Source organism: Saccopteryx leptura, chromosome 1, assembly GCF_036850995.1.
Source record: "Saccopteryx leptura isolate mSacLep1 chromosome 1, mSacLep1_pri_phased_curated, whole genome shotgun sequence".
Taxonomy (NCBI): Eukaryota; Metazoa; Chordata; class Mammalia; order Chiroptera; family Emballonuridae; genus Saccopteryx; species Saccopteryx leptura.
The window spans coordinates 337,142,289-337,167,360 of record NC_089503.1 but is presented as its reverse complement, the minus strand read 5'-3'; the positions used below and the strand labels follow the sequence as shown (position 1 = coordinate 337,167,360).

At 39.5% G+C, this 25,072-nt stretch overlaps 1 protein-coding gene across 2 annotated transcripts; it reads right to left on the bottom strand.

Moving 5' to 3' along the window:
- Nucleotides 1-300: 300 nt before the first annotated feature.
- CNR1 (cannabinoid receptor 1) lies at nucleotides 301-23,653 on the bottom strand. 2 transcript variants are annotated; one of them, XM_066358900.1, is made up of 2 exons: nucleotides 22,965-23,653; nucleotides 301-3,450 (listed from the first exon to the last, which is right to left on the bottom strand). In XM_066358900.1, the coding sequence occupies exon 2, from the start codon at nucleotides 3,385-3,387 to the stop codon at nucleotides 1,972-1,974; it is 1,416 nt and encodes a 471-aa protein (XP_066214997.1). In that variant the 5' UTR covers nucleotides 3,388-3,450; nucleotides 22,965-23,653; the 3' UTR covers nucleotides 301-1,971. The 2 variants fall into 2 exon arrangements, with proteins under 2 accessions (XP_066214997.1, XP_066214998.1); XM_066358901.1 differs by lacking the exon at nucleotides 22,965-23,653 and adding an exon at nucleotides 17,346-17,371.
- Between the last annotated feature and the right edge of the window lie 1,419 nt (nucleotides 23,654-25,072).

Below are 25,072 nucleotides of genomic sequence, written 5' to 3'. Positions count from 1 at the left end.
ACTGGGAAAGGACCTAATTCTGAGCAGCCATGGCACCATTAGGAAAAACAGAAGAGGGCCTAAGAAGACAGAAAGCTGTGCTCATCTTTATGCTTTCAGATCCTGGCATTCAGGACCAGAGAAGAAGTCTATTCCTTAGCCTCAAACTATACAGACAAAGCTGGAGGCTGGCTTGTCCCCAAGGGCACCTGGGTGAAGCACAGAAGCAGCCATATGTCATCCAGGCCTCAACCACAAGGGTGTCAGCTCCTCACTGTCCTTTTCTATCTCAATTATTCACTGTATAATAGATAGGCCTCCTTATCCATGTGAGCTGGGCCTGGTCATCTAACTTTCATCAAACTGTGTATAGTGTAACTTAAATTGGGATCACACTGCTTACAAATACAAATGAAAATGTTCCCATTGAAGGTTTTCTAGAAACACTTCCCTTATAATGATTGACATCTCCATGGACTTGATCCATATTAGGTGCTCGGAAACCAAAACACTCTTATTTCCTGATATTAACATCGTAATATACAGACCTTCACTTGAATGCTTATTACTGATTATTCTTTTATTCTTTGCTAAACACTGGTCTTGTGGAATACTTAAAGGTCAGTTTAGTAATACCTGGCCCAACCTCTTAAAGGCAAAGGTGAGATGGGTTGGGGAGGGTTCTGAATGTTCTTTCTTTTTTCTTTTTTTTTTTTTTTTTTATCAACATGACTTCTGAATGAACTCAGTTTTAGAAATGAATTCATGTACAAGAGTTCAGCAAGTGGTGCAGTTTACACTTGGTCACAGTCTTCTCACTTTATGACATTACTAGAACAGTTAGAAGATAAAAACATACACATACACACATTTATATTCATACTCACACACAGTATAATTTCACTGACCCAGACAATACTTCTTTACAATTAAGAAAAAAATGAAGACTGTTGTTTGGCCAACCAGGCAAAAATCTACTTAAACCTGGAATATAAGAATACAATATTCTTCAAGTAAACAGCAATTGCACAGTGATAACAATATACATTAAGATTGACACATGCTGTCTTAATAAGTCCAATAATAGCTAAAGACTAAAGAAAGTCAGAGATGTCAGCCAAAAAAGTCAATATGCCTTCTCTCTCTTCCATTCTAATTGTAATCCATCACCCAAGAGACTAGCTTTACTTGAGAAGATAATAAATGTCTTCGTATGAAAATGCAGAGCTAATAAATTTTTAAGTGTCAGTGAATTCTGCTCAATGCTTTGGAGAGTCTTCAAATTCTTTTTGTTGGATTAACAGAATAAATAAATCTTTATGATGATTTTCAATGTCAAATTTAAATAGAGATGTTTGAAAAAATATTAAGGTTTCAAAGTTATATCATGGGCAATACTCTTTTTTAAAAAAGTGATCTCATTGGCATATATCCACAGCTTATATTCCATTGTTCTCAAAATTCTACTTTTCAGTTTTGTTGAACTAGACAAATATAAATAACACATAGTAAACACTGACACACACCTCACAGGACACAATACATTTCACAAAATAGCTCTACTTTAGTACTATAACTGTTGTAAAAATGGACAGCTCTGATACTAATAGACAAATACTTTTCACATTATAATGAAAATTGTGGTTACAAAGGCATTACTCGTTTGAGGGCATTTTTCTATTCGTACTCAGACTTCAAATTGTGTAGCAAAAGCTTTCCCTCCTATTTCATTGAGATTTTGAAGAAGTGTCCAGTCACTAAATCAACAGTCTTTCTTCATCGTATATCCCTGGAGAAATGAGTTTGAAAAACTACACTACCCAAACATTAGAGAACAGACAACTGATCATGGGTGAAAATCACTTTTTCAGTAAGCGATAAACTTAAAAAATATAACCGATGAGACATCTGACTCTTCTAGATTTTGAGCTGAAAGAAAAAGGAAAGAAAAAAGAAAATTTCTTTTCCTGTGCTGCCTGGGTGGTGTCAGGCTCACACAGCCTCAGCGGAAGTGTCTGTAGACACAGACATGGTCACCTTGGCAATCTTGACCGTGCTCTTGATGCAGCTCTCCGTGGCCCTGTGAACACTGGCCGTGTTGTTGGCGTGTCTATGCAGGCAGTCCGAGTCTCCCATGCTGTTATCAAGAGGCTGTGCGGTGCCTTCACATGAGGGGAACATACTCCGGAAAGCATGTCTCAGGTCCTTGCTCCTCAGAGCATAGATGATGGGGTTCACGGTGGAATTCAGCAGGCAGAGCATACTGCAGAAGGCAAACACCGTCTTAATGAGCTTGTTCATCTTCCCAAAGACATCATACACCATGATTGCTAGCAGAGGGCCCCAGCAGATGATTAAAACCACAAGGATCAGGACCAAGGTCTTGGCCAACCTAATGTCCATGCGGGCTTGGTCCGGCCGAGTCACCTGTACTTTGCCATCCTCTGACGTGTGGATGATGATGCTCTTCTGGGTGCCACGCTGAATCATGCGGACCGCGTGGCTATGAGCCTTCCAGAGAATGTACATGTATGCATACACGATAAACAGCAGCAGCACACTGGTGACCCCGATCCAGAACATCAGGTAGGTCTCGTCAATGAGCGGGAAAATGTCTGAGCAAACAGATTGCAGCTTCTTGCAGTTCCAGCCCAGAAGAGGCAGCACAGCGATCACGATGGCTATGGTCCACATCAGACAAAATGCCACCACAGCCTTGGGCCTGGTGACGATCCTCTTATAGGCCAGGGGCCTGTGAATAGATATATATCTGTCGATGGCTGTGAGGAACAGGCTGCCCACCGAGGCAGTGAAGGAGGCCGTCACGCCGCCCAGTTTGAACAGAAACACATTGGGGCTATCTTTGCGGTGGAACACGTGGAAATCAACGAAGCTGTAGACAAAAATGACACTCCCCAGAAGGTCTGCCACCGCCAGGCTGCCGATGAAGTGGTACGAGGGCCTGCAGCGGAGGCTGCGGGAGTGGAGGATGACGCAGAGCACCAGCAGGTTCTCCAGGACCGTGAAGGTGCCCAGCGTCAGGGACAGCACGGCGATGGCCAGCTGCTGGCTGGGGTTCAGGATCATGAAGCACTCCATGTCCATGAAGTTCTCCCCACACTGAATGTTCTCATTTTCCTTGTAAGACGAAAGAGACTTGTTGTAAAATTCAGTCATGTTCACCTGGTCTGCGGGGACCAACTGGGGGTTGTCTCCCGCAGTCATCTTTTCTTGGAAAGGACTTCCCCTAAAAGAAGTTAAGGGAAATTTCTGTGGGAAGTACCCTAATTTGGATGCCATGTCGCCTTTGATATCTTCGTACTGAATGTCATTCGAGCCCACGTAGAGGAGGTCTGTGGTGATGGTGCGGAAGGTGGTGTCTGCAAGGCCATCCAGGATGGACTTCATAACCCCTGTCTTCAGTTAGGCCACACTCACAGCGACTGAGGGAGATGCTCGCAGCAGAGAATCCTGACAGAGGGAGAACAGAGAAGCTGAATGGTGAGAAAACCAGGAGAATTAGAACAAAAAGCTTCAATAAAACCATTGTGCTATTTCATTCCTGTCTCCAAACACAGGTAAAATCCTTGCTAGATTCAGTCCACAAAATGAGTTAACAAAAAGCTTTCATTATTTAAGCTCTCAGGGTATAAGTCACTGTGTGAGTCCTGAATGGACTGCCAGGGTCTGACAGTCCAGTGAAGAAAATTGTGTCCTGGGCATGGTGTGCATCTCCCAGTCCTGTCAGAAAGAGTTTGCACCTGGCTTCACCGGTCACACGCAGCCTCCTACTGCCAGTGGGGGAAGCAACATGGCACACAATCTCTGCTCTTGGAGCCTTGAATCACCTCGTCACCCAGGTTAGACTGAATGTGCAAGACAACCCTGAACAAACAGTGTGGAATCAGAGATTGAGCGGTGTGGCCTGTGTGCTGAGCGTATAGGGGGAGGAAGAAACGGCTGAGACCCAAAGGAAACAGGTGGCCATGGCAAGAAAACCTGGGCTCCAGTCCTGTTTCTTCAGGCAAGTGTTTTCCCCAGAGGTCACATTTGGACTGAGCCATGACTGAGAATAACTTCCCAAATGTCGACACCAACTAAGAAAAAATGTCATGAAGGGAAAACTTGCACTGAGGCTCGTGAGAAGACCAAGATCTTTATTACTGAGGAGGAGTGATGATAGACAGTACTCCCTGGCAGTGTCCCCTTGATAGTGTGGTGACACAAGCATGCTGGCAAGAGAGGACAGGCCTCAACATTCCGGCTTCCCATGTGGCCAGAGCTGGAAATAAGGACGCCTGCGAGGACAGGCCAAATGGTAAGGGCTCTTGAATTCTAAGCTAAGCAATCTGGTTTTGTTTCAAAATAAACAACCAGAGAATTGCTTTTACCATTTATAAATGCTTTTTGAAAATGTGGCTATTAAGTTTGTTAGGTTATAAAAAAATTAGAAGTACTGAGTGATATTTATAATAATTAAAATAATCATAAAAATCAATATTTATTTACTGCTGTTGCTTCTGACAATATTACACAGTTACCGGAGAAAAAACAGATAGTTGTTATCTTGGAAAAAATTTAAAATTCTGAGTCTTGCTAAAATGCAGAAATCCTACCTGTTTGAATTAATAATTCATTTATTCACCCATTCCACAAATAAATATCCACTGTGTGTCAAGCACTGTGCTCACCACTAAGGACTCAAGAAAGAGTCCCTGATCACGTGGATTACTGTGTAACAGAGAAGACAGGCAACTGACCCCATAAGTATGAGAAGGTGTAGTGACAGGGACAACTGGGTATACACAGGACAGTGGGAGCAGCCAGTACATGAGCTTGAAGGAGGCTTCCCCAAGAAAAGGATGTTTACGACAATAGTACATAGGATTAGTGTGGGTGGAGACAAGACATCGTATCATTTAATCCTGAGTTATATAATTATTTTCATAACTAGAATGTGGAATGTTATCTTTTTTTCTTCTATAGTTCACCAGTCTGAATATGATAATAGATGAGAAAGAAAGGGCTAGGCACCCTTAGAAATGTTCAGACGAACCTAGCAGGTGACAGGTGAATTTTATTATCTGGTACATTAAAGCAGCAATTTAAAAATATTTACCTGCCTTTTCTTAAAATTAGAGGAGGAACATGAATGAATTTGATGTCTATCTGACCCAAACACCAAAGCTTGAGCCCATTTTAAAGCAGCTATGGGAGTCAGTCCATCCCAGAGATCACCTTCTCTCAAGTTAACTCTCTCTTCACACTTACTAATAAAGGATTTACTTATTTGAAATTCTATAGTATTACATTCAAAATTCAAAGACATGAAAGGATATAGCAGAGTCAGTCTCTTGTCACATGTCTCAGCCAACCAGCTTTCCTTCTCAGAGGCAAGAAGTTTCCTGTTACTCCTTCCAGAGATAGTCCATGCATATTCAAGCAATTGTGTATATTCATTTCTCTTTTACTTTCTTTGTAAAAAACTTTAATATACTATACATAGTATTGTGTTCTTTGCTTTTCTACTTACAAGAAGATAATTAGTGCACAAAACCTCCCTCTATTTAGCAGCTACCTTAAGTTATCCATGAGATAAATGTGACCAGCCTCCTATGAATGGAAGTTTAGGTTGACTATCATTTCTTGATAGTACAAATAGTACTGCAGTAAATTACCTTCACTCATGTCATTTTTCACATTTTTTGCAGTGTTGTGAATAATCTTTGTAGTGTCCAAGCTCACACCTCAGACTTACCCTGGATTCGTCCTCCTTCTTGGCCTCTCTAATCAGGTAAATCACTAAGTCTTGCTGATTTTCCCTTTCGAAACACTTACAGAAAGCTTATTATGTGCAGGTGGCATTCTAAGCCTCTTATGTGTAGGAAATTATTTATTTTCACAACGGTCCTGTGAGGTAAGTGCTGTTATTATCCCCATTTTATAAGTGAAAGGCACAGAGAGGGTAAGTAACTTGTGGTTTGCACAGCTAGTAGGTGGCAGAACCAGAAAGAACCCAGATGCTCTAGTTCTAGAGCAGTGCCATACAATAAAAACATAGTGCAAGCCACATGTACAGTGTTAGTTTCCAGTGTCTAGGTAAAAACACACATGTAAAGGGAAAATTCATTTTAGTAATGTATTTTACTTAATACAATATATCCAAAAATATTATCATTTTAACATGTGGAACTAGCCACATTTCAAGTGCTTAGTAGCCACATGTGTCTAGTGGCTACCATGTTGGACTAAGTACAGGTCTAAAGCTGCTTATAGCCTTTATGGACACCACCTCTCTAACCTAAGACAGGGGTGCTACTATCTCCCTTGTTTTCCCCACTGATTGCAAACCAGTCAAGGCACTACTAAAAGAACAATGAGTTAAGAGTTAGCAGACAAAAATAAAAAAAGAGTTAGCAGACCAAGATTAGTGTCAAACCCATGTCAGTTTTTCAAAACTTCAGTATTTCATCTATAAAATAGGAAGGAGGAGGTGGAACAGGAGGAGCAGGAGGAGGACAAGGAGGCCTAAATTGTAGAACTGTGCTGAAAATGAAATATTTAAAAAAGCACTTAACATAATGTGTGGCCCAAAATTTAACTCTTCAATATTAATTATAATTATTACTTAGAATGCTCTCAGCCATATATTATTAATTATATATCAATGTAATTCATTGCCTTAATTAGATCATAGGCTGCTTATTTAATTTTTATTATTGTCTCAGCACTTAAAGCACAAAGAAAATAGAAGATATGCACATGGGTAAAGGAAGAGGACTGTCTATTCATATATTCTAGGCATTTGCTAGACTGCATATATTCTTATCATTAAATGGTAATGACAACTCTATCAGATGCTTATTTATAATTCCCATTTTACAGACAAGAAGATGGAGGCCACTAGATGTTAAGTAAATTGTCTATATGAAAAGTTTGCAACTGAACCTATGTCTCTCAAATTCCAGAGTTTCTGCTTTTGTAGTTTTAACGATTAACAGTAACTAGGATAAAGCTATTTTGCATCTTAGATTCAAGTCTTCCAGCTTCTTAAGACAAAAATTGAGGCATTTTGTCAATGTGTAGTAATTAAGACTACCTCCTACTAAATCACTACTTCCTATGCCAGCCCATCTTGGTGGGTCAGCCTACTGGTATGGCCTCAAGGACTGAAGTTAGTATCTGGAAGCTATAAAGTGAAGAAAAAGGATCACAAACCTTATTTCCATAATGCAAAATGTGTGCGCCTATGATTTACTGTAGATTAAGATCACCACATATGTGATCACAATTTCCCATTTTAATGCAACCAAGCATTTCATCAATACAAACTAGCATGCTAAAATATGAGCTAGAGCATGGTGTGGTTATGAAATACAAGGTAATTTCTGTCCAATATAAGCCAACTTTAATTAAAGAATACAGTTGAAAAATACACATGAATTTTGTACAGTTCAAGGATTTCAGTAATGTCCAAACACCACTGTGCACAGGCTATTTTAATTTAATGGGATCATGGCAAGAAGACTGTTCTTTGCATTTCAGTAATTCTTACTTTTATTTCTACATTTGGATTATTACAGTAATTTCCACCTGCTTATTTTTTGCACTGAGAGTTTTCTTTGAGAGTTCATTAGTATTGTAATATAGCTCAGGCTTGGTGGGACACAGCTGCCATTAATTTTGTTTTTGTTTGCTACTGGGAAAATCATAATTGGAAATTTCTAGCAAGATGCATAGATGTACCTGTTAAAGAAGCAGTTGGTTTTTTATTATAGTTATAGTAAAAGAATGATTGAATGACATTTAAGGGGATTTTCCTTGAAAAAAATCAACATAGTCTAATAATTTATGGTATAAATCATGCCTTTATAACAATAATAAAAATATTTTAATGCATTGTCTTGCACCTATTATTTTTCTAAAACTTCAGTTTTTTAGACTACCATCACCTGTTCTTTTTATCTATCTCTGTATATACACACCTGCCTCTCCACCCCCTCCACACAAAATCATACATCAACTAGCAAGCTATAGTATTATCAAAAAAACTTCACAGGAATGGCAGCATTATGGAGTTTTTATAAAAAAAACTCTACCCAGGATCTATATATTTGTTTCTATACCCATTAAGAGTATAAGACATCCATGTTCTGATAGGGTGAGCATCATAAAAGTCCTCAAACCAGGACTTCAAATAGCATCTTTTGTGTATCAGTATAATTTAATACCAGGTTATTTTATTCTTCATTGCCCAGCTGGAGACTTCCTTTGTTTCAGAGAGACATCTCAATAATTTAGATATTTATCACTGTTGTATCTGGAGTCAAAATCCTGGCAGTTCTGGCCTGAGCAGCATCTCTGGGGGGACAGACACTACACAGTATTCACTTCCTGCAACTGTTCTGTCAAGGAAGGCAGAAAGCCCACTGGAAACATCAGGACTGGTGCTCCCAATATAGTTATAGTCTGTATCAGCCCACCAGACTCCTTCTCTAAAATCTAAGTTTATAGTTGCTTTCAGGAGACAATGCCAAGTTCACAGTATCTAAATTGACAGCAGTCCATGGTATCAAATGCAGGAGTCCCAGGCCCTGGCTTAACCCTGTTTATTCCCTGCATTTTTTGTTTGTTTGTTTGTTTATTCTGGCTGTTCTGCTTGGCTAGCCTCAGAGGAGAGCCTTGTGAAAAGAACCAAGAGAACGATGGTGCCAGTGGATATATTTGTTTGTTATTTTCCATTCACTCTGGAAACAAGTCTGTTTTCTACTAATTTGATCAAGAAAAATAACTTGCTAATGTATTCCTATAAAGTTAGTATGAAAAATTTTAGTTGACTCATAATTGCATTATGTCTAAGTCCTCAATATACATGGCAGATCTCACAGGCTAACATTGTAACTCAATATCTTCTGCAATTAAATGGGCAACTGAGTCTTTCCTAACTCTTACCTAACCATTAGCATTTTGGAATTATTAAAGTAGTTTGGTGATTTTTTTTGTATCATCTTCCATATAACAAAGAGAAATAAAAGATTGAATTAATTATCCTGATAATTCAGGCAAAAATATATAATCCTTCTTCTATTAATATCAGCTCCTTTCCCCATATATAAAAGAAAATTCCATTATACTTGTAATGCTCTGTTGGGTCTCAAAGCTTTAGCTTTTCTTTTCTTTTTTTTTGTAATTCAAGTTACTAATAAGCGTTATTTTCTTGTCTATTCTTACTAACAGATTTTTTCATAAAAATATATGAATTAATATAAGCTAAACAGACATTAAGACTCTTCTAAGGCTATATTTCTTTTTAAATTTAACCTAAGTATGCTTAATTATTTAACATTTAAAGATTTGTTAAAAGAATTTCAAGGTTCAAGAAATTAAACCACACTGAATCAGCACTTACTAGTCATTGATGATGCTCAAGAAGAGCCTATCACTCAGGCAAATTCATAATATAAATGAAATGATTTGATGACTTTTAATTTTTTTATTTATTCATTTTTAGAGAGGAGAGAGAGAGGGAGAGAGAGAAACAGAGAGAGAGAAGGGGGGAGGAGCTGGAAGCATCAACTCCCATATGTGCCTTGAACAGGCAAGCCCAGGGTTTCGAACTGGCGACCTCAGCATTTCCAGGTCGACGCTTTATCCACTGCGCCACCACAGGTCAGGCCTAATGACTTTTATAACATTCCATTTACCATTTACTTTTGCTCTGCTATTTTGATTTTCCCACTAATAAGTACCTTTTTTTTTTCAGAGAGATAACTTTTCTACATAATCTGTAAAGAAAGTAATCAAGCATAATGGAAGCAGCCTTTCCTTGGTATAGAGCAGTTTTTAATACAGAAGAAGCCTCATCCATTTATAATATACTCCATAAGACTGTCTTTTTTTTTCTTTTTTTTTTTTGTATTTTTCTGAAGTTGGAAACGGGGAGGCAGTCAGACAGACTCCTGCATGCGCCCAACCGGGATCCACCCGGCATGCACACCAGGGGGCGATGCTCTGCCCATCTGGGGCATCGCTCTGTTGTAACTAGAGCCATTCTAGCACCTGAGGCAGAGGTCACTGAGCCATCCCCAGTGCCCAGGCCAACTTTGCTCCAATGGAGCCTAGGCTGCGGGAAGGGAAGAGAGAGACAGAGAGGAAGGAGAGGGGTAGGGGTGGAGAAGCAGATGGGTGCTTCTCCTGTGTGCCCTGGCCGGGAATTGAACCTGGGACTCCCACACGCCAGGCCGATGCTCTACCACTAAGCCAACTGGCCAGGGCCTCCATAAAACTGTCTTTATCTTGCATATGAGGGTTGGTCATGAAAAGGCAAAAGCAATGTATATTTTTAATCTGTAATATATGTAGAACCCATTAGACAGGTTATCTTTAAATTATATTACCAAGGACAGCAATAGTTCCTCTTTTTAAAGATTTTATATATTCATTTTAGAAAGGAGGGAGCTTGGGGAGGGAGAGAGAGAAGCAGGGAGGAGCAGGAAGCATCAACTCCCATATGTGATTTGACCAGATAAACCCTGGGTTTCGAACCAGCAACCTCAGCATTCCTGGTCAACACTTTATCCACTGCATCACCACAGGTCAGGCTAGCAATAGTTTCAAGTGTGCCACATATTGTCCAATGGTGCAGCATGCTTTCCAGTTTCCTCATTTATTTTTCAATAAGAGTTATTTTCTCTTTGAATCCATGAACATACAAATTAAATCCAAGTAAAAACAAAGTCTTGACTCTCCAGGTGCCAATCTCAAAGAATTTGGGTGCTTTAAATGCACAATAGAGAAAATTCCAATTCCCAAATATTTCAATGAGAAACATTTAAATGTTTATTTGCCATGCACTGTGCTAAGCATATATATTACTTTTGTTTAATATTTATATGAAATAGGTGTATTGCAATCCCCATTCTACGTGAGAAACCTGAGAGGCAAAATGCTTTGTCCAGTCTTCAACTAGAGGGGAAGAGTTAAAACTTCAACCAGGTTCACATGACTCAAAGTCCCTGCTCTTAACTTTGAGGTTGAAGAATCATTTAATAAAACACTCTTCTTGGCCCTGGCCGGTTGGTTCAGCGGTAGAGCGTCGGCCTGGCGTGCGGGGGACCCGGGTTTGATTCCCAGCCAGGGCACATAGGAGAAGCGCCCATTTGCTTCTCCACCCCCCCCCTCCTTCCTCTCTGTCTCTCTCTTCCCCACCCGCAGCCAAGGCTCCATTGGAGCAAGGATGGCCCGGGCGCTGGGGATGGCTCCTTGGCCTCTGCCCCAGGCGCTAGAGTGGCTCTGGTCGCAGCAGAGCGATGCCCCGGAGGGGCAGAGCATCGCCCCCAGGTGGGCAGAGCGTCGCCCCTGGTGGGCGTGCCGGGTGGATCCTGGTCGGGCGCATGCGGGAGTCTGTCTGACTGTCTCTCCCCGTTTCCAGCTTCAGAAAAAAAAACAAACACTCTTCTTTCCATTTCTAAGGAAGGGGGAAGAGATGATTTTGGAAGAGGGAGGTTATAAGTAATATATGATAATTTTACACAGAGAGCAATTAAAATCTGGAGGAATGATGTGCTGACCACAAGAAAAGATGCCCATGGCACTTGAAAGTCATCCTGGATCCATGGTCTTCAGGGACAAAGTATTACAATGAACTATAAACTATAAATCTCAACCCTGATTTAGCACCTTATTTGCAGTGACTGTTGGCAAATAAATAAAATCTAGCTCACTATTGCCACTATTATTTTTAATTAGGTAGGTTTATGTTTTCTTCATTAGTCAATTATAAGGATTGTGGATGGTAATGACAGTTTCCCCAACACCAGTGAGAGTGAAGAGGGCTCCCTTCTTTAGGTCTCAATGAGACTGTTGTTAGTAAACAAGCTTTAAACATTCATTCTTTATATGGAGAAATTCAAACTCACTTGAAATTGCTCAACTTCCCACCTTGAGCAGTGTACTTTTCTAGACCCAGAGGGAAGAAGATTCTCGGTGGCCAGTTCCTAAGATCTTGGCTGGAATCAGGCAGAAGAAACTCTGTAAACCACAGCAAGGCTCCAACAAGAGAGTGCCTGTGGCAACTCTTGCTGCCCAAAGGGCACAGAGATGTTACTATAGCAATGTAGTAGTGCAGACATTATATACCCACGTATCATACAGGCAATGGATATGGGTTAAGAAAACAATGGAAATGACTGACCATTCAACTTCTTCCCATCAAACAAAGCCCATCTGCTCCCCACCTCCCACAGAGGACAGAACAGAATCAGATATGAATACACGTAACAGGTGCATGATACATCATTATCAATAGTATTGGGCTGTATAAATCCCCTTCCTATATCTGCTTTGAGGTTTTCTCCCAAGGAGAGAGGATGGGTACTGTTGACTCATCTTATAGCAGTCTTTTTTGTTTCTAAGTCCTTCAGACGATGAACCTTGAAGGTAGGGCCCTATCTTACATGGCCTTGCATGTCTTCTGCCTAGCACAAGGTGGATGCTCAATATCTGTTCACTAAATGAATATTGGTGTGGATTGGCAACATGGCAGACCTATCTTAGCAGAATGGCTTTTAACAAAGGGTAGTTTTCCTTGGAGTAAAGTCAGATGATCATTAGAGAATTAAACTTAAGTCTTGGTCTCATACAAACTTCCCAATGAAAAAAAAAGTGCCCACATGTATAAGTTACATAAAAAGCATGGGATAATTTAGCTCAGTACCAAATAGTAGTTATAATGGCAACAAGTATAGGTTATGGTCAAAGGTCTGATACTTACTTTGTTCTCATTCTTGTTAAGCTCAGGTATATATATATTATGAAATGTAATGTTTAGCCATATAACAATGATAAATAAATAAATCATGTGACATGCACAGCCACAAACAAAACCTAATTATACACTGTTGATATAGACCAGTGGTAGTCAACCTGGTCCCTACTGCCCACTAGTGGGCGTTCCAGCTTTCATGGTGGGCGGTAGTGGAGTAACCAAAGTATATATAAAAAGAAAGATTTAACTATAGTAAGTTGTTTTTTAAAGATTTATTCTGCCAAACTTAGTGAAAATCTGACATAAAGTACTTGGTAAGTAATTATTATTATATGCTTTAACTTGCTGTAACTCTGCTTTATAAACTTTATAAAGTAAAGTTACTTCCCTACTTTCTAAGTCAACATTACTGTGGAACCGGTGGGCGGTTAGAAAATTTTACTACTAACAGAGATACAAAAGTGGGCAGTAGGTATAAAAAGGTTGACTACTCCTGATATAGACCTTTAAAGACAATATATAAAATGATTTTGATGGACTTTTCCTTCTCGCAAATGCCTGCTATTAGGCGTTGCTCTTTCCCAAATGAGTTTCTCTTGTGCAAGTGTCTTTTCACAACTTAAGAGAAGTTATATGAAAATTCAACCACTAGATGGAGTGGCCTTTATAAGCCCTCAGGAATCAAGCTGTTATTCTATTCAGTCCATACTTCTTGCTTCTCTTGAGCAACTTCTCCTACTACAACATTTAATGCATTTTACAACTGAATTAATTAAAACATAAATAAGAAAACATGTTATAGAGGGTTAAAATGGGTTATTACCACTGCCTACAAAAATGAAATTTTAAATTACTCTTTTGAGGCAAAAAAGACATTGAGAAAATTTAATATATTAATGAAAATTAATTGTGAATATTTAGAATTTTGCCTCAAGAAAATAATTAAGAACGAGTAAAGGAAAGTAGTTTTACTGAAAACAAACGATATGTTTATGCCAAGATATGGTTAAAAGTAAGAAGGTAATGTCTCAGTAGCCCCAGATCAATTCTGATAACAAACTCAATTCATTTCTATTTTATGAAACATATAGCTTTTGAATTTTCAAATATGAAATCACCATCACAGTTCATAACTCTGGGATGAAAAAGAATGGAAAATTGTCTTCTATTATTATAGGGGCTAAATTAAAATATTTCACAAGAGAAGTGAATATTTGTTCAAGTACTCATACAAATTGAGGAGACAGTAGCTTTCTAAGCAATTCAATTTCCTTCCTATCATTTTCTCACTGGAATAATTTTAAATTTTTATTATTGTGTAAATTTGGGGTTCCATTCAGATATAATTTTAAAAACTAGAAATGTATGTATCACCTACTTAAGTTGAAATGTTAAATAAAAAATATTCAGTGTATACTAACAATGAAAGATATAAACAGAGAAATATACTTTCAAGATGCAAATAGTAATTATGTACAAAGAGAACCTGAAGAACTAGGTTTCAGTAAAGATGCAAAATGTGCTTTGGAAACATAGTTATGATTAAGAAGGATGTATGCTAATTGGATGCAAGAACAGAATTTGTATGCCACTGAAACCATGGAGTAGTTCAATTGTACTTTTTCAAGGTCAAATCCTTCCTCGGGTTTGTGTAATGCAATTACGCAATTCTGGATGAAGCTGAGTAACTGAAAGGATTCAGAAAAAAATAACGTGAAGATAAAGAAATATGAAATAAGATAGGTGAGAGCAGTCCCCCAGCTGTTCTCAGTACATACGGAGTTATTTTATGGTCAGTGACTCTCAAAGGGTCATCTCCAGCAGCTTTTAGCATCACTTGGAACTTGAGAGAAATGCAAATTTTCAGGATGCACCTCAGATCTACAGAAACAGAAACTCTAGGGCTGGGGTGCATCCATGTTTTACCAAGGCCTCCAGGAAATTCTAACACACTATAAAGTTTAGGAACCAATGTTAAAGATTATGGCCAGGAAAAAGACTAAGGAGGCAGGGAGGGAATAGAAATAATTGAGGTTAGATAGCAAGAAAGACAATTCTATAATATAGGTTTTCCAGATCATCGAAATGAATTGCTAAGGGAGCCAGCTCATGACAAAGTGGCTTCTCACAGATTTTTTTATTGAATTTATTGGGGTGACATTAGTTACTAAAATTATGTTTTAGGTGTACAATTCTATGGTACATCATCAGTACACTGTATTGTGTGTTCACCACCCCAAGTCTCCTTCCATCACCATCTCCCTGTACCCTCTTCTACTTCCCTTCACCCCCCTTTCCCTCTGGTAATCACTGTACTGTTGACTGTGTCTGTGAGTCTTTTTTTCACTGAATCCTTTCACTTTTCCACCCAGTCACCAACACCCCTCCCCTCTGACAGCTGTCAGGCTGTTCTCCATATCTATGAGTTTGTTTCTATTTTGTTTGTTAGTTTGCTTTGTTCATTAGATGCCACGTATAAGTGAAATCATATGGTACTTGTCTTTCTCTGACTGGCTTATTTCACTTAGCATATCACTCTCCAGTGAGATTTTCTTCTTTATTACAGCTGAATTGTATTCCATTGCATAACTATACCACTGATTTTTGGCTAACTCATCTACTGATGGGCACATGGGCTGCTTCCAAATTTGGCTACTATAAATAGCACAGCATCAACACAGGGGTGCATATATTCTTTCAAATCAGTGTCTCGGGTTTTTTTGCATATACAGTATTGCCAGAAGTGGAATCAGTGGGTCATAAGGCAGTTCCACTTCTCTAATTTTTTCTGGAAACTCAATCAGCATTCCTACCAATGGTGTATGAGGGTTCCCATTTCTTTATATCCTCGCTAGCACTTGTTGTTTACTGATTTATTGATGATAGTCATTCTGACAGATGTGAGGTGCTATCTCACTGTAGTGTTGATTTGCATTTCCCTATGATTAGTGATGTGGAGCATTTTTTCATATATATATATATTGGCTATCTGTATGTCCTCTTTGGAAAAGTGTCTATTCAGGTCCTTTGTTCATTTTTTAATTGGATTGTTGTTTTGGTGTTGAGTTTCATAAGTTCTTTATAAATTTTGGATATTAACCTCTTTATCAGATGTATCATTGGTGACTATGTTCTCCTATTCAGGGGGTCTTTTGATTTTGTTGATGGTTTCCTTTGCTGTGCAAAATCTTTTTAGTTTATATAGTCCCATTTGTTTATTTTTTCTTTTGTTTCCCTTGCCTGAGGAGATATATCAGAAAAAATATTGATAAATGTCTAAGATTTTATTTATATATGATAAATGTCTGAGATTTTACTACCTATGTTTTCTTCTAAGATTTTTATGGTTTTGAGTCTAACATTTAAGTCTTGAACCTATTTTGAGTTTATTTTTGTGTATAATGTAAGAAGGTGATCTAGTTTCTTTTTTTTTTTTTTTGCACGTATCTGTCCAATTTTTCTAACACTATTTAGAATAGGCTGTCTTCACCCTATTGTATGTTCTTGCTTTCTTTGTCAAATATTAATTGACCATAAAGATGTGGGTTTATTTCTGGGATCTCTGTTCTGTTCTATTGATTTCTGTCTGTTTTTATGCCAGTACCATACTGTTTTGATTACTGCGGCCTTGTAGTATAGGAACCACAAAAGATCCCCAAAAGCCATAACAATCTTGAGAAAGAAGAATAAAGTTGGAGGAATCATACTACCTGATATAAAATTATCCTACAAGGTCACAGTAATTTTCCAGAGCTTTAAAACCAAGGCTGTTCTATCTGATTGGAATAGAATAATGTAGTTTAGCCTGAAAATAAGCACAAGTAGAGAACCTCCCAGCTTACAATTCAGGGCTTCTTTGCACTGTTCAGGAAATTTATTATTTGTTTTATATCTTATCCAGCAAAGAAAAGTAACTTCAAGATAAAATATATAAATACCCACTATGCAGATATAAACTAAGAACTTTACACCACTTTCTCCTAATCCTACTGGCAAAGTCTATGTAAAATTACATAGTCTTGCTAGCCATTTCTTTCAACACCACTGTGAGAGAACCCATGGTTCCTGCACAAAGAAGAACAGAAAAAAAATGAAAGTAGTTAGCATTCCAGCTGGTTTTTTAAAGATGGAAATGTTTCTGTTTCTGTTCTTTCCCCAGAACCATAAAATAATGTAACACAGGAGATGAACCCAGAAAATGACAAACTAAAATGGAAATTTTGCAGTAGGCTTAAATAATGCAGATCCACTGCAAATTATCTTATAAAATTATCCTGGTAATTATGCAATTTACACTGTTTATGGATGGCAAGTTCTTCCAAATATACCTAAAGTTATAAATATATGGAAATGTATCCCAAAGTACTAAAATATATGACTCTGGGCAGACTGTTTTCTTTCTTATAATTTTATCAATAAGAAATGGATCATAGATTACTCATAATTAATTTCCTTAGCTAAGGACTAAATTCATTCAAAGATTTCTAGTTTTTTATTTGTAAGAACTTAGATATAATTTCCAAAAGTAGCTGTACATTTTCCAAAGTCAAATTCCCACATATGCAAAGATACATAATTCTCTGGATGATCTTTTGCTTACTTTGGTTATATGTTGTTTAGTTTTCCTTTCTCCACGTGCATGTTGTTTGCTCACCACAACCTATATAAAAGCTGGAGAAAACATTTACAAATTCTGGTAGCAACGCATTAAAATGAGTTGAAAATCTGGTCCATTTAACAACCCACACTAGAATAAACCAAGATACACAGATCATAGTTCCATTAAATCTCTCTTGTAAAGAATAAATCAAATTTATTTATTTTTAAATGTTGCTCATTTAAAAGCAAGCAAGAATGACATATTACCTATGGTGTTGGTTCACTTGCTATTAAAAAACATCATTTTTAGCCTCTTGACCAAGAGAAATCAATGTTATGAAATTTCCTAGTACAAATGTCCCTATATGGAAGCAGAAGTTTGTTTGTTTTTTTCAAGCATAATGGAATTTATCATCAGTTTAAATGGGAACCTCCTTAAAACAATTCATAGAACATATTAATTCTAATTTTCTTCTCTAAATATATGGTCTAAAAGAACAGATGAAGAAATGATGAACAAAAGAAGTGAACCCTCCCATTTAAACATAAACTTTGACAAACATTATTTCCCAATTGTATGTTATTTTAATTATATTTAAATATACTACTGACATACACAGTTTGTGAAAGCATTTGCCAGTATATTCAACTACCACAACAGATTGCCTGGCACATCTTTGAAAAATGCCTCTGCTTTTCTTTAAAAAGCAATAGCATAAAATTTGCTAGTAGTGATAAAAAAAATAGATATTACACTGTGAGATTTAAGTAATTATACTGTATTTTATCATCTGAAATTTTAAAAAACAACAATTTAAAATGCTATTTAGAGTTGATAATAATGGTAAGAAATCAAGCTAAATATATCAAATGTCTATTCAACAAATCCTAACTCTAAACTATTATGAATCTAAATTAAAGTACAAAATAAGACATTAGATAATAAAATATTGTACTCTTAGGGAAAAATGATTTGCCATCTGTGCTAGGAAAAAAGGGAACTTACATTTCTTGTTGCATTTAAAAAATACAAAATACACTTTAGAAATCTTATTCGAAAATACAGGATATTATGTACAGTGGGTTAAAGAAAAGAGTGAACTAAAAAGTATTGATTTGTACCTAACCAGTCTTAATTCACATATTCAAAAACAAGAGAACAAAAGAGACAAAGAGAAACTCTGAAAGTTTTCCTTAAATCAGGTGTGAAAATTTCACCAGCTGGGGTGAAAATAAACTTCATTGTATTCTGGGACAATTACTGTGACTCTGCCCAGGCCCATTTGCTCAGATTTGGTGAGTAACAATTCTTCCCTCAGAGACCTACACAAACACAACTATGAGCCTTAAGAATTCCATGATCATTAAGTTATGCAAAACAAAATAAACAAACAAAAGAACACCTATCCAAATGAAACTTAAATTAAAGGCTTTCCCAAAATTATACATTAATATATGGAAAATATCAATGAAAACTAGATTTAAAAAAAGGCTGTAATTGCAACTCATCCTAGAAAAACTATTATAGTGAAATGTAATACTTTATTTTTTAAGAGGTACCCTGTTTATTAAAGAAATATGACCCAGGAAAAATTTTGGCATATATTTCATGTTATGAACTAGAAGTTCACACTGATTACTTTATATAATCATAGTTTTGACCTATTTTTACTGATATGTTCTAACTTACCTATTAACCATGCAGGGCTGTTCGAGACAGAAGTTCATCTAACATCAATGTGTTTAAATAATACCAAGAGAGAGGCACTGGGAAACCACTAAACATACTCTTCCCTTTCTCAGACTTCACAAATTTCTTATAGCAGTAACTTACTTGTGATAGCATTAGAATTTGTTATACAGTATGTAACAAACATCACTATGTTAATATGCATTGTGTGAAGTAGTAATAACTTCATATATTTTCTTCCAACTTTCCTTCTACTTTCTTCCCCAAAGTAATATGCAATTAGCAAGATTGGTGAAAATTGTTAAAACTAGCAATTAGTGTTTATGATAAAACTATGATCAAATATGGTTATGCCCATCCTGGCATCTTTGCAAGATTCTTAGAACACAGAGGACAAAAACACTTGTTCTAGTATGATGAAAAATAAGAACAGCCTTGTTTTGATTCAAGGTGGGTACTTCTTTTTGCCTTGAGTCTTCAGTGTCCATCTGCACAGCTGTCCTAAATTTGGACATTTCCCCAAATCTACAGTGTTTATTTAAAACCTAAATTATATGTTCATATATGTAAAGGCAAAATGCCTCACTTTCTTTTGGTCATGATATATATCTATAAAAAATTTTTTTCATTCCTATGTATAGAAGTGTGTTTACACATCTAGTCATCTAAAATCATGCAGCATATAATTTGATATTGCATATATATTCTGGATGACATTTATTGTTTCTTTTAGTTCAGAATACATGTGAGGAAATCTAAGTTGATCTATAATATGTTATAATGTTAATCTGATCTAATTAAATGGTATTCAAAACATTTGATAGCAATTCAGTGGCAGTGCTGAATTCCCCCACCTTTCAAAGACTGCATTCATTCAGTTATAATATGAAGTTAACATAATTCAAGAACAGGGTTAGGAAAGAGCTGGAGATCTAAGGTAGGGAGAGAAATGAAGTTAAAATTTTGCCAATATAGAGTACATCAATCAGTTTTGATTTCCTCTTAACTCTTTACCTTCTCTAGCAATCTTCAGTCAAGAAAAGAAAGATCAGCAGAACTTGCGGTCCCTCAAAACATAGATACAGGACATAGAAACCTGATCCTAGCCCAGTTTTTCAAACACCACTGCACCCAGGTTGTTTCAGAGAAAAATCAAACAAAAAAACAACCAGAATTATAAATAATTTAAATCCAAATGCTGGTTTCATTTTAATTTGTTGGTTCAATTAGAAAATGATGAAGACAAAAATAGAGGAGCCAGACTTACACTGGTGGAGACACGACATCCTTTTTAGCAGGAATGAAAAGCTCTCATCTGTGTTCTTCATGCAACTGAGCTAACGTAATTACCCCCTAGAACAGGCAGCAACCTAAAGGACACGCTCCATGATACTGACCAAATTCAAGGCACTATAACCAAATCTCGTTTTATTCATCATGTGTTATTAGGGATTTCCAAATTCAATTTATTACTCTTTTTTGCAGCATTCCTGGAGAGCTAATTATGAGAAATAATCCTCTTCCTTATCAGCCCAACTGTTTTCTGGGAAGAAACATTTGGTAAGCGTGGTGAACTGTAAACTGCTGTTATAAGTTCCATTTCATAATAGTTTATTCTTATACAACAAAGTATTGCAATTCTAATTCTAAATACTAACACGCAAGACAAACAAGGAGCCTGTCTAAATTTCCTGGTGTTTAATATTAATTCTGTGTCAAAACAGAGAAGAATGTCATACAATTGTTTTGAATGAGTTTTTCAGGCTTTGCCTTAGTAATTAATAAGCTGACACTGCATACTAAACACTTATCAACACTAATCAATGGGGCTGCTTCTTTCTTGAGAAAATAGGTAAACCAATTGAAGGAGTTTTCTTTTCTTTTGGAATAGACTGAAATATGCCACAAATATATAGTAGTTCTTCTGGAGAATTTCATTCCCAGCAGTTTCATCTTGGTAACATTTAACAATTTCACTATTTTAACATTTTGAAATGCCAAAAAGAACACATTGATCCTGCAGCTCGGCTTATTAGAAAAGAACAATCTCATAGGCGAGACAGGGAGGCACTCAGTCCACTGGGAAAAGGGTAACAGAAAAAGACAGAAAACAGTGGATAGCAAACAAAGCCGAGCACTACTCCAATGTGAGAACACATTTTCACCAGAATGGAAAAACTTCACACACCAAATTAAATACTCTCACCTATGGTTTACTGGAGGGACTAGGCATAGCATTCTCTTTTGTATGCACATATACTGATGCTGTCTATTAAAAATGGGGGACATGCCTTCTTAACAATGTGTATGCAAGCATAGTCATTTATTTTTGAAAGGTCAGAACTGAACATTTCCCCTCTGTGGCATCATTTTTACCCCCATGGAGATAGCAACACAATGAGACCTCTCCCTGTCAGACACTTGATACATACCTCAGCCAAGACTGCTCCTTGAATGGACTGAAGACATCTTTGGAACAAAAAGAGTCCTTTTACAGTAAGTTCTTTTGATAACCTAAAGTGGATTCATTTTTAAAAACCATGTTCATCCTAAAACATCTTGCCCAACTGTGGCAACTACTGTTGTGCTGAGAGATAACTGCCTGAAGGTTACACAACGTTTGAAATTCTTGAGGTCTGTGGATCCTGTTCATGTATGGATACTATGAGAAAACTGTCTCGCTTCAGAAACTATACATGGCCTTTTACTTTGATAAAACTGCTTTAAACTGAGTTAGAAGAGTAGAAGAAGGGAAAAGAGTACCAAGGAAAAAGGGGACCAAGAAAAATCAATCCGTCTATCTTCCCTTGCAAACTGTCAGCAGGGTGGGATTAGAAGAGCAACACTTTAAATCAGATAAAGTCCTATGGGAATCTTAAAGGTTGGTTGCTCTGAGCTTCCCAGTATTCTGCTAAATTGATTGATAGCAGTGGTCACCCCACTGATACTTAATGTCCACTCAGTTTCCGCTAAGAAATTACATTTCCTTCATTGTTCAAAAGATATTAACTTAGTAATAAAAATGAGAAGTTCTGGGACCCACAGAACTATCTTTCAACACTTTTATAACCAATAAATCTATTCTGATCTCTTGCTGGATTAAATGCTAGAGGACGTTTAATATAATGTCAAGAAATCAACAACAAAAAGCAAGAATAACACTTTTTGGAAAAAAAAAGATATGAGAGACAAAATGATTAATAAGTGACTAATTTTTTTCTCTTCTGTTCAATTGAAAACTAAAATTAGAAACATGCATATTGCTTTTAAATTTTCAAATGACCAAATGACAGTTGCTCACGTCTATCACAGCAAACACACATTCAGGACGTGATCCATTTATGCTCCTGAGCATTAGCAAGAAACGTCTTTTAAAAACACATAAACTTCAGCTAATGGCCACTTCTAAGTTAAATGGTTCCATCAACATTCAAATTTAGATATTAGTTACATGCCCATTTATTTTTCCTCAGAGTGGTTCTTGTGGCTATATTTTTCTGTCAAAAGTTTATTATTTGACATACATTTCTTCATATGGTATTTAATAATTGAGACTGTTTCTAGGTTTGGTGCAGAGATAGATGTATTTCTGGGAAGACTTATTTACCGATATGGTTTATAGACATTAAGCACCAACTGAAGCGCCTGTTTTTCAAACATGCACAATTACACACTTTCCACAAACAGACATCAGTGCATACAGACAGCCAGGTATATACACATTCAATAACTCTTAAACGGTGGAAACCTCCAGAAGTAGCACAGACCACAGTTAAGAAGCTGGGGCTACACAGCTAAGTAAACACCCAGGCGCGAATCGCTCACACGGAATAAGAACTCCACGATGTACACTTGGGGACTACACTGGTCAGTACCCAAGGGAGATGAAGGAGAAAAAGTATTTCCAAACGCAAGTCTGCCAGGTCTTACCCTTCGCATCCCCTGGTTCTCGTATGGAAAGCTCCCTGGGCACCAATAGCCCAACGCAGGGGCTGCTTCTCGGCTAGAGCGGAACGTCCCCCTTGACTCCACCGAGAGCTCTGCAGGGAGCGGAGGTGCCCCGCCCGGGCCAGAGGAAAGGCGCTGGCGCCGCGGGAGCCTAGAAGAGGCGGAGGCGGAAAAGAAGTGGAGAAGGAAGGGGTGGCCGCGGAGTAGAGGGAGGGAGGCGGCGCCCGCGCTGGGATGCGACGGGATGGGGTGGAGCGGGTGCGCCTCAGTCCGTCGGTCAGTAAGTCAGTCGGTCCGCACTAACCGCGCGCCGGCGTCCCCTGCCTGCAGCGCCCGCCAGCGACAAAGATCAGCACTGGCTGTCCCTCCGCCCGTGAGCCTCGCCCCTTCCCCCGGCTCTTCACTGGGTCCTCCCGCTCGCCCCGCCAGGCCTGGCGTGGGTCTGCCCGTCTTTGCCAGTCCGGGTACCCGTCGCCTCTCGCGCGGTCCCTGCCTCTCCCTCCGCTCTCGCTCCGTCTCTGGCTCCCTCTCGCTCCAGTCCCATTTATGAGGCGCGGTCCCATCACGTGTTAATGAGCCTTTGTCCTGCCCCGGCAGCGACGGCGGCACGGACCCCGCCGAGGGAACTGCGCAGGAGGGACCCGCGCACCGTTCAGCGCCGCGCCAGTGGCTCCAAACTTTGCTGACGCGGGGCACTAGCCGTGTTGCCCACCCCGGGCCAGAGGGGACCAGCCTCTCCAACCCGCATTCCTGCTCCTCTTCCTCCTCCGCCGCCGCCACTGTCCCTGGGGCCCCACTGTCATGACCTAGCTTTCCTCCGGATACCCTCACACCCTGGCGGAGCCAAGGACAGGCTCGTGCCTGCGCCGCCCCCGACCTTGGGGCCATTAATCACGCGCGCCCCGACTGCGCGCAGCACCAACACCTTGCGCGGGGGTCACGTCTGGGGCAGCGGGCTGAGCCAGAAGGAAAACGGGAGCGCGAGCGGAGAGGCCGGGGAGCCGCAGACCCGGGAGGCTACCTCAAGCCCCACACCACCTTCGCCAGGCCGCCCCCGTTGCGGGTAGAAGCGAGCCGGGCCCCAGGGCCGGTGAAACCTTCGGACCGTGCCGCGCAGCTCCTGAGCCCTTGACTACCTGGTGGCGGCCGCGCGGCCACCTGTCCTTCGCCCTCGGGGAACCTCCTGGCTTTGCGCCGGGTGCTTTCCAGCCGCTGTCCCCGCCCGGCGCGGACCACGCGGGTGCGCCCCACCTGCCCGGCCCCGCTTGCAAACAGTTGGGCTCCATAAGCGGCTAGCTCCCCTTTTTCGGCGCGACCCTCCCCAGCCGCCCCGGGCCCCGCTCGTCGCACCTTCTCGCTGGAGGAGGACACCTCCTCCAGGGCCCGGTCGGGGCCGCCGCCGCAGGCGCCTGGGGATCCACGGGGCGCCCGGCAGCCGCGGCAGGAATTAGGGAACATGCTCGTTAATTGGTTCCGCTATCAGCCGCCGTCTGCCTCTCGTGTGCACGGATCAAACCTTAATTGGTCTTTACATTTATTGTGAACTGCGAACCTACCAACAAGCCCCAGCCACTGTTTCAGCAGAAAAGGCACCCCCTCCCCTCCCCCAGGCCTGGGCAAGGTCGTGGCGGCGGTGGTCGAGGTTATTTAGACATCTTTCTCTCTCACGAGTTGTGTCGGGAGCGGACTGCCTGTTTCCCACCTGATGGAGCCACGTCACTCTGGCCCCAACAGCCTCGCGTAAGGCACTTGGTTCGGTTCCTCTCCCTGGCCACCTCGGCGTTCATTTGGTGACATCGCGCCACGGATCTTGCAAGTACTATCTCAGTCCTCATTCTCCACCCCATCTAATTCCCACCTCCACTTTCCTCTGGCCCAAGCCCAGAGCCCAACAGCAATTGTAACAGATCTGATCCCCATATTGGAACTACATACTGAGAATCCGGAAAAGCGTACCTCTAAAAAAAAAAAAAAAAAAAATGAGGGGAAGAAAATTGGTGAGGAGGAAGCCCAAGGTTGGTGGGTAGAGAGCCTTGGAGAAGAGAAGGCTGTAAACGCGTTTTGGAAACATCAGGCCAACTCTAGAAAGG

Coding starts and splice junctions, on each gene's coding strand:
- CNR1 (XM_066358900.1), bottom strand. CDS start 3,387: ATGAAGTCCATCCTGGATGGCCTTGCAGACACCACCTTCCGCACCATC.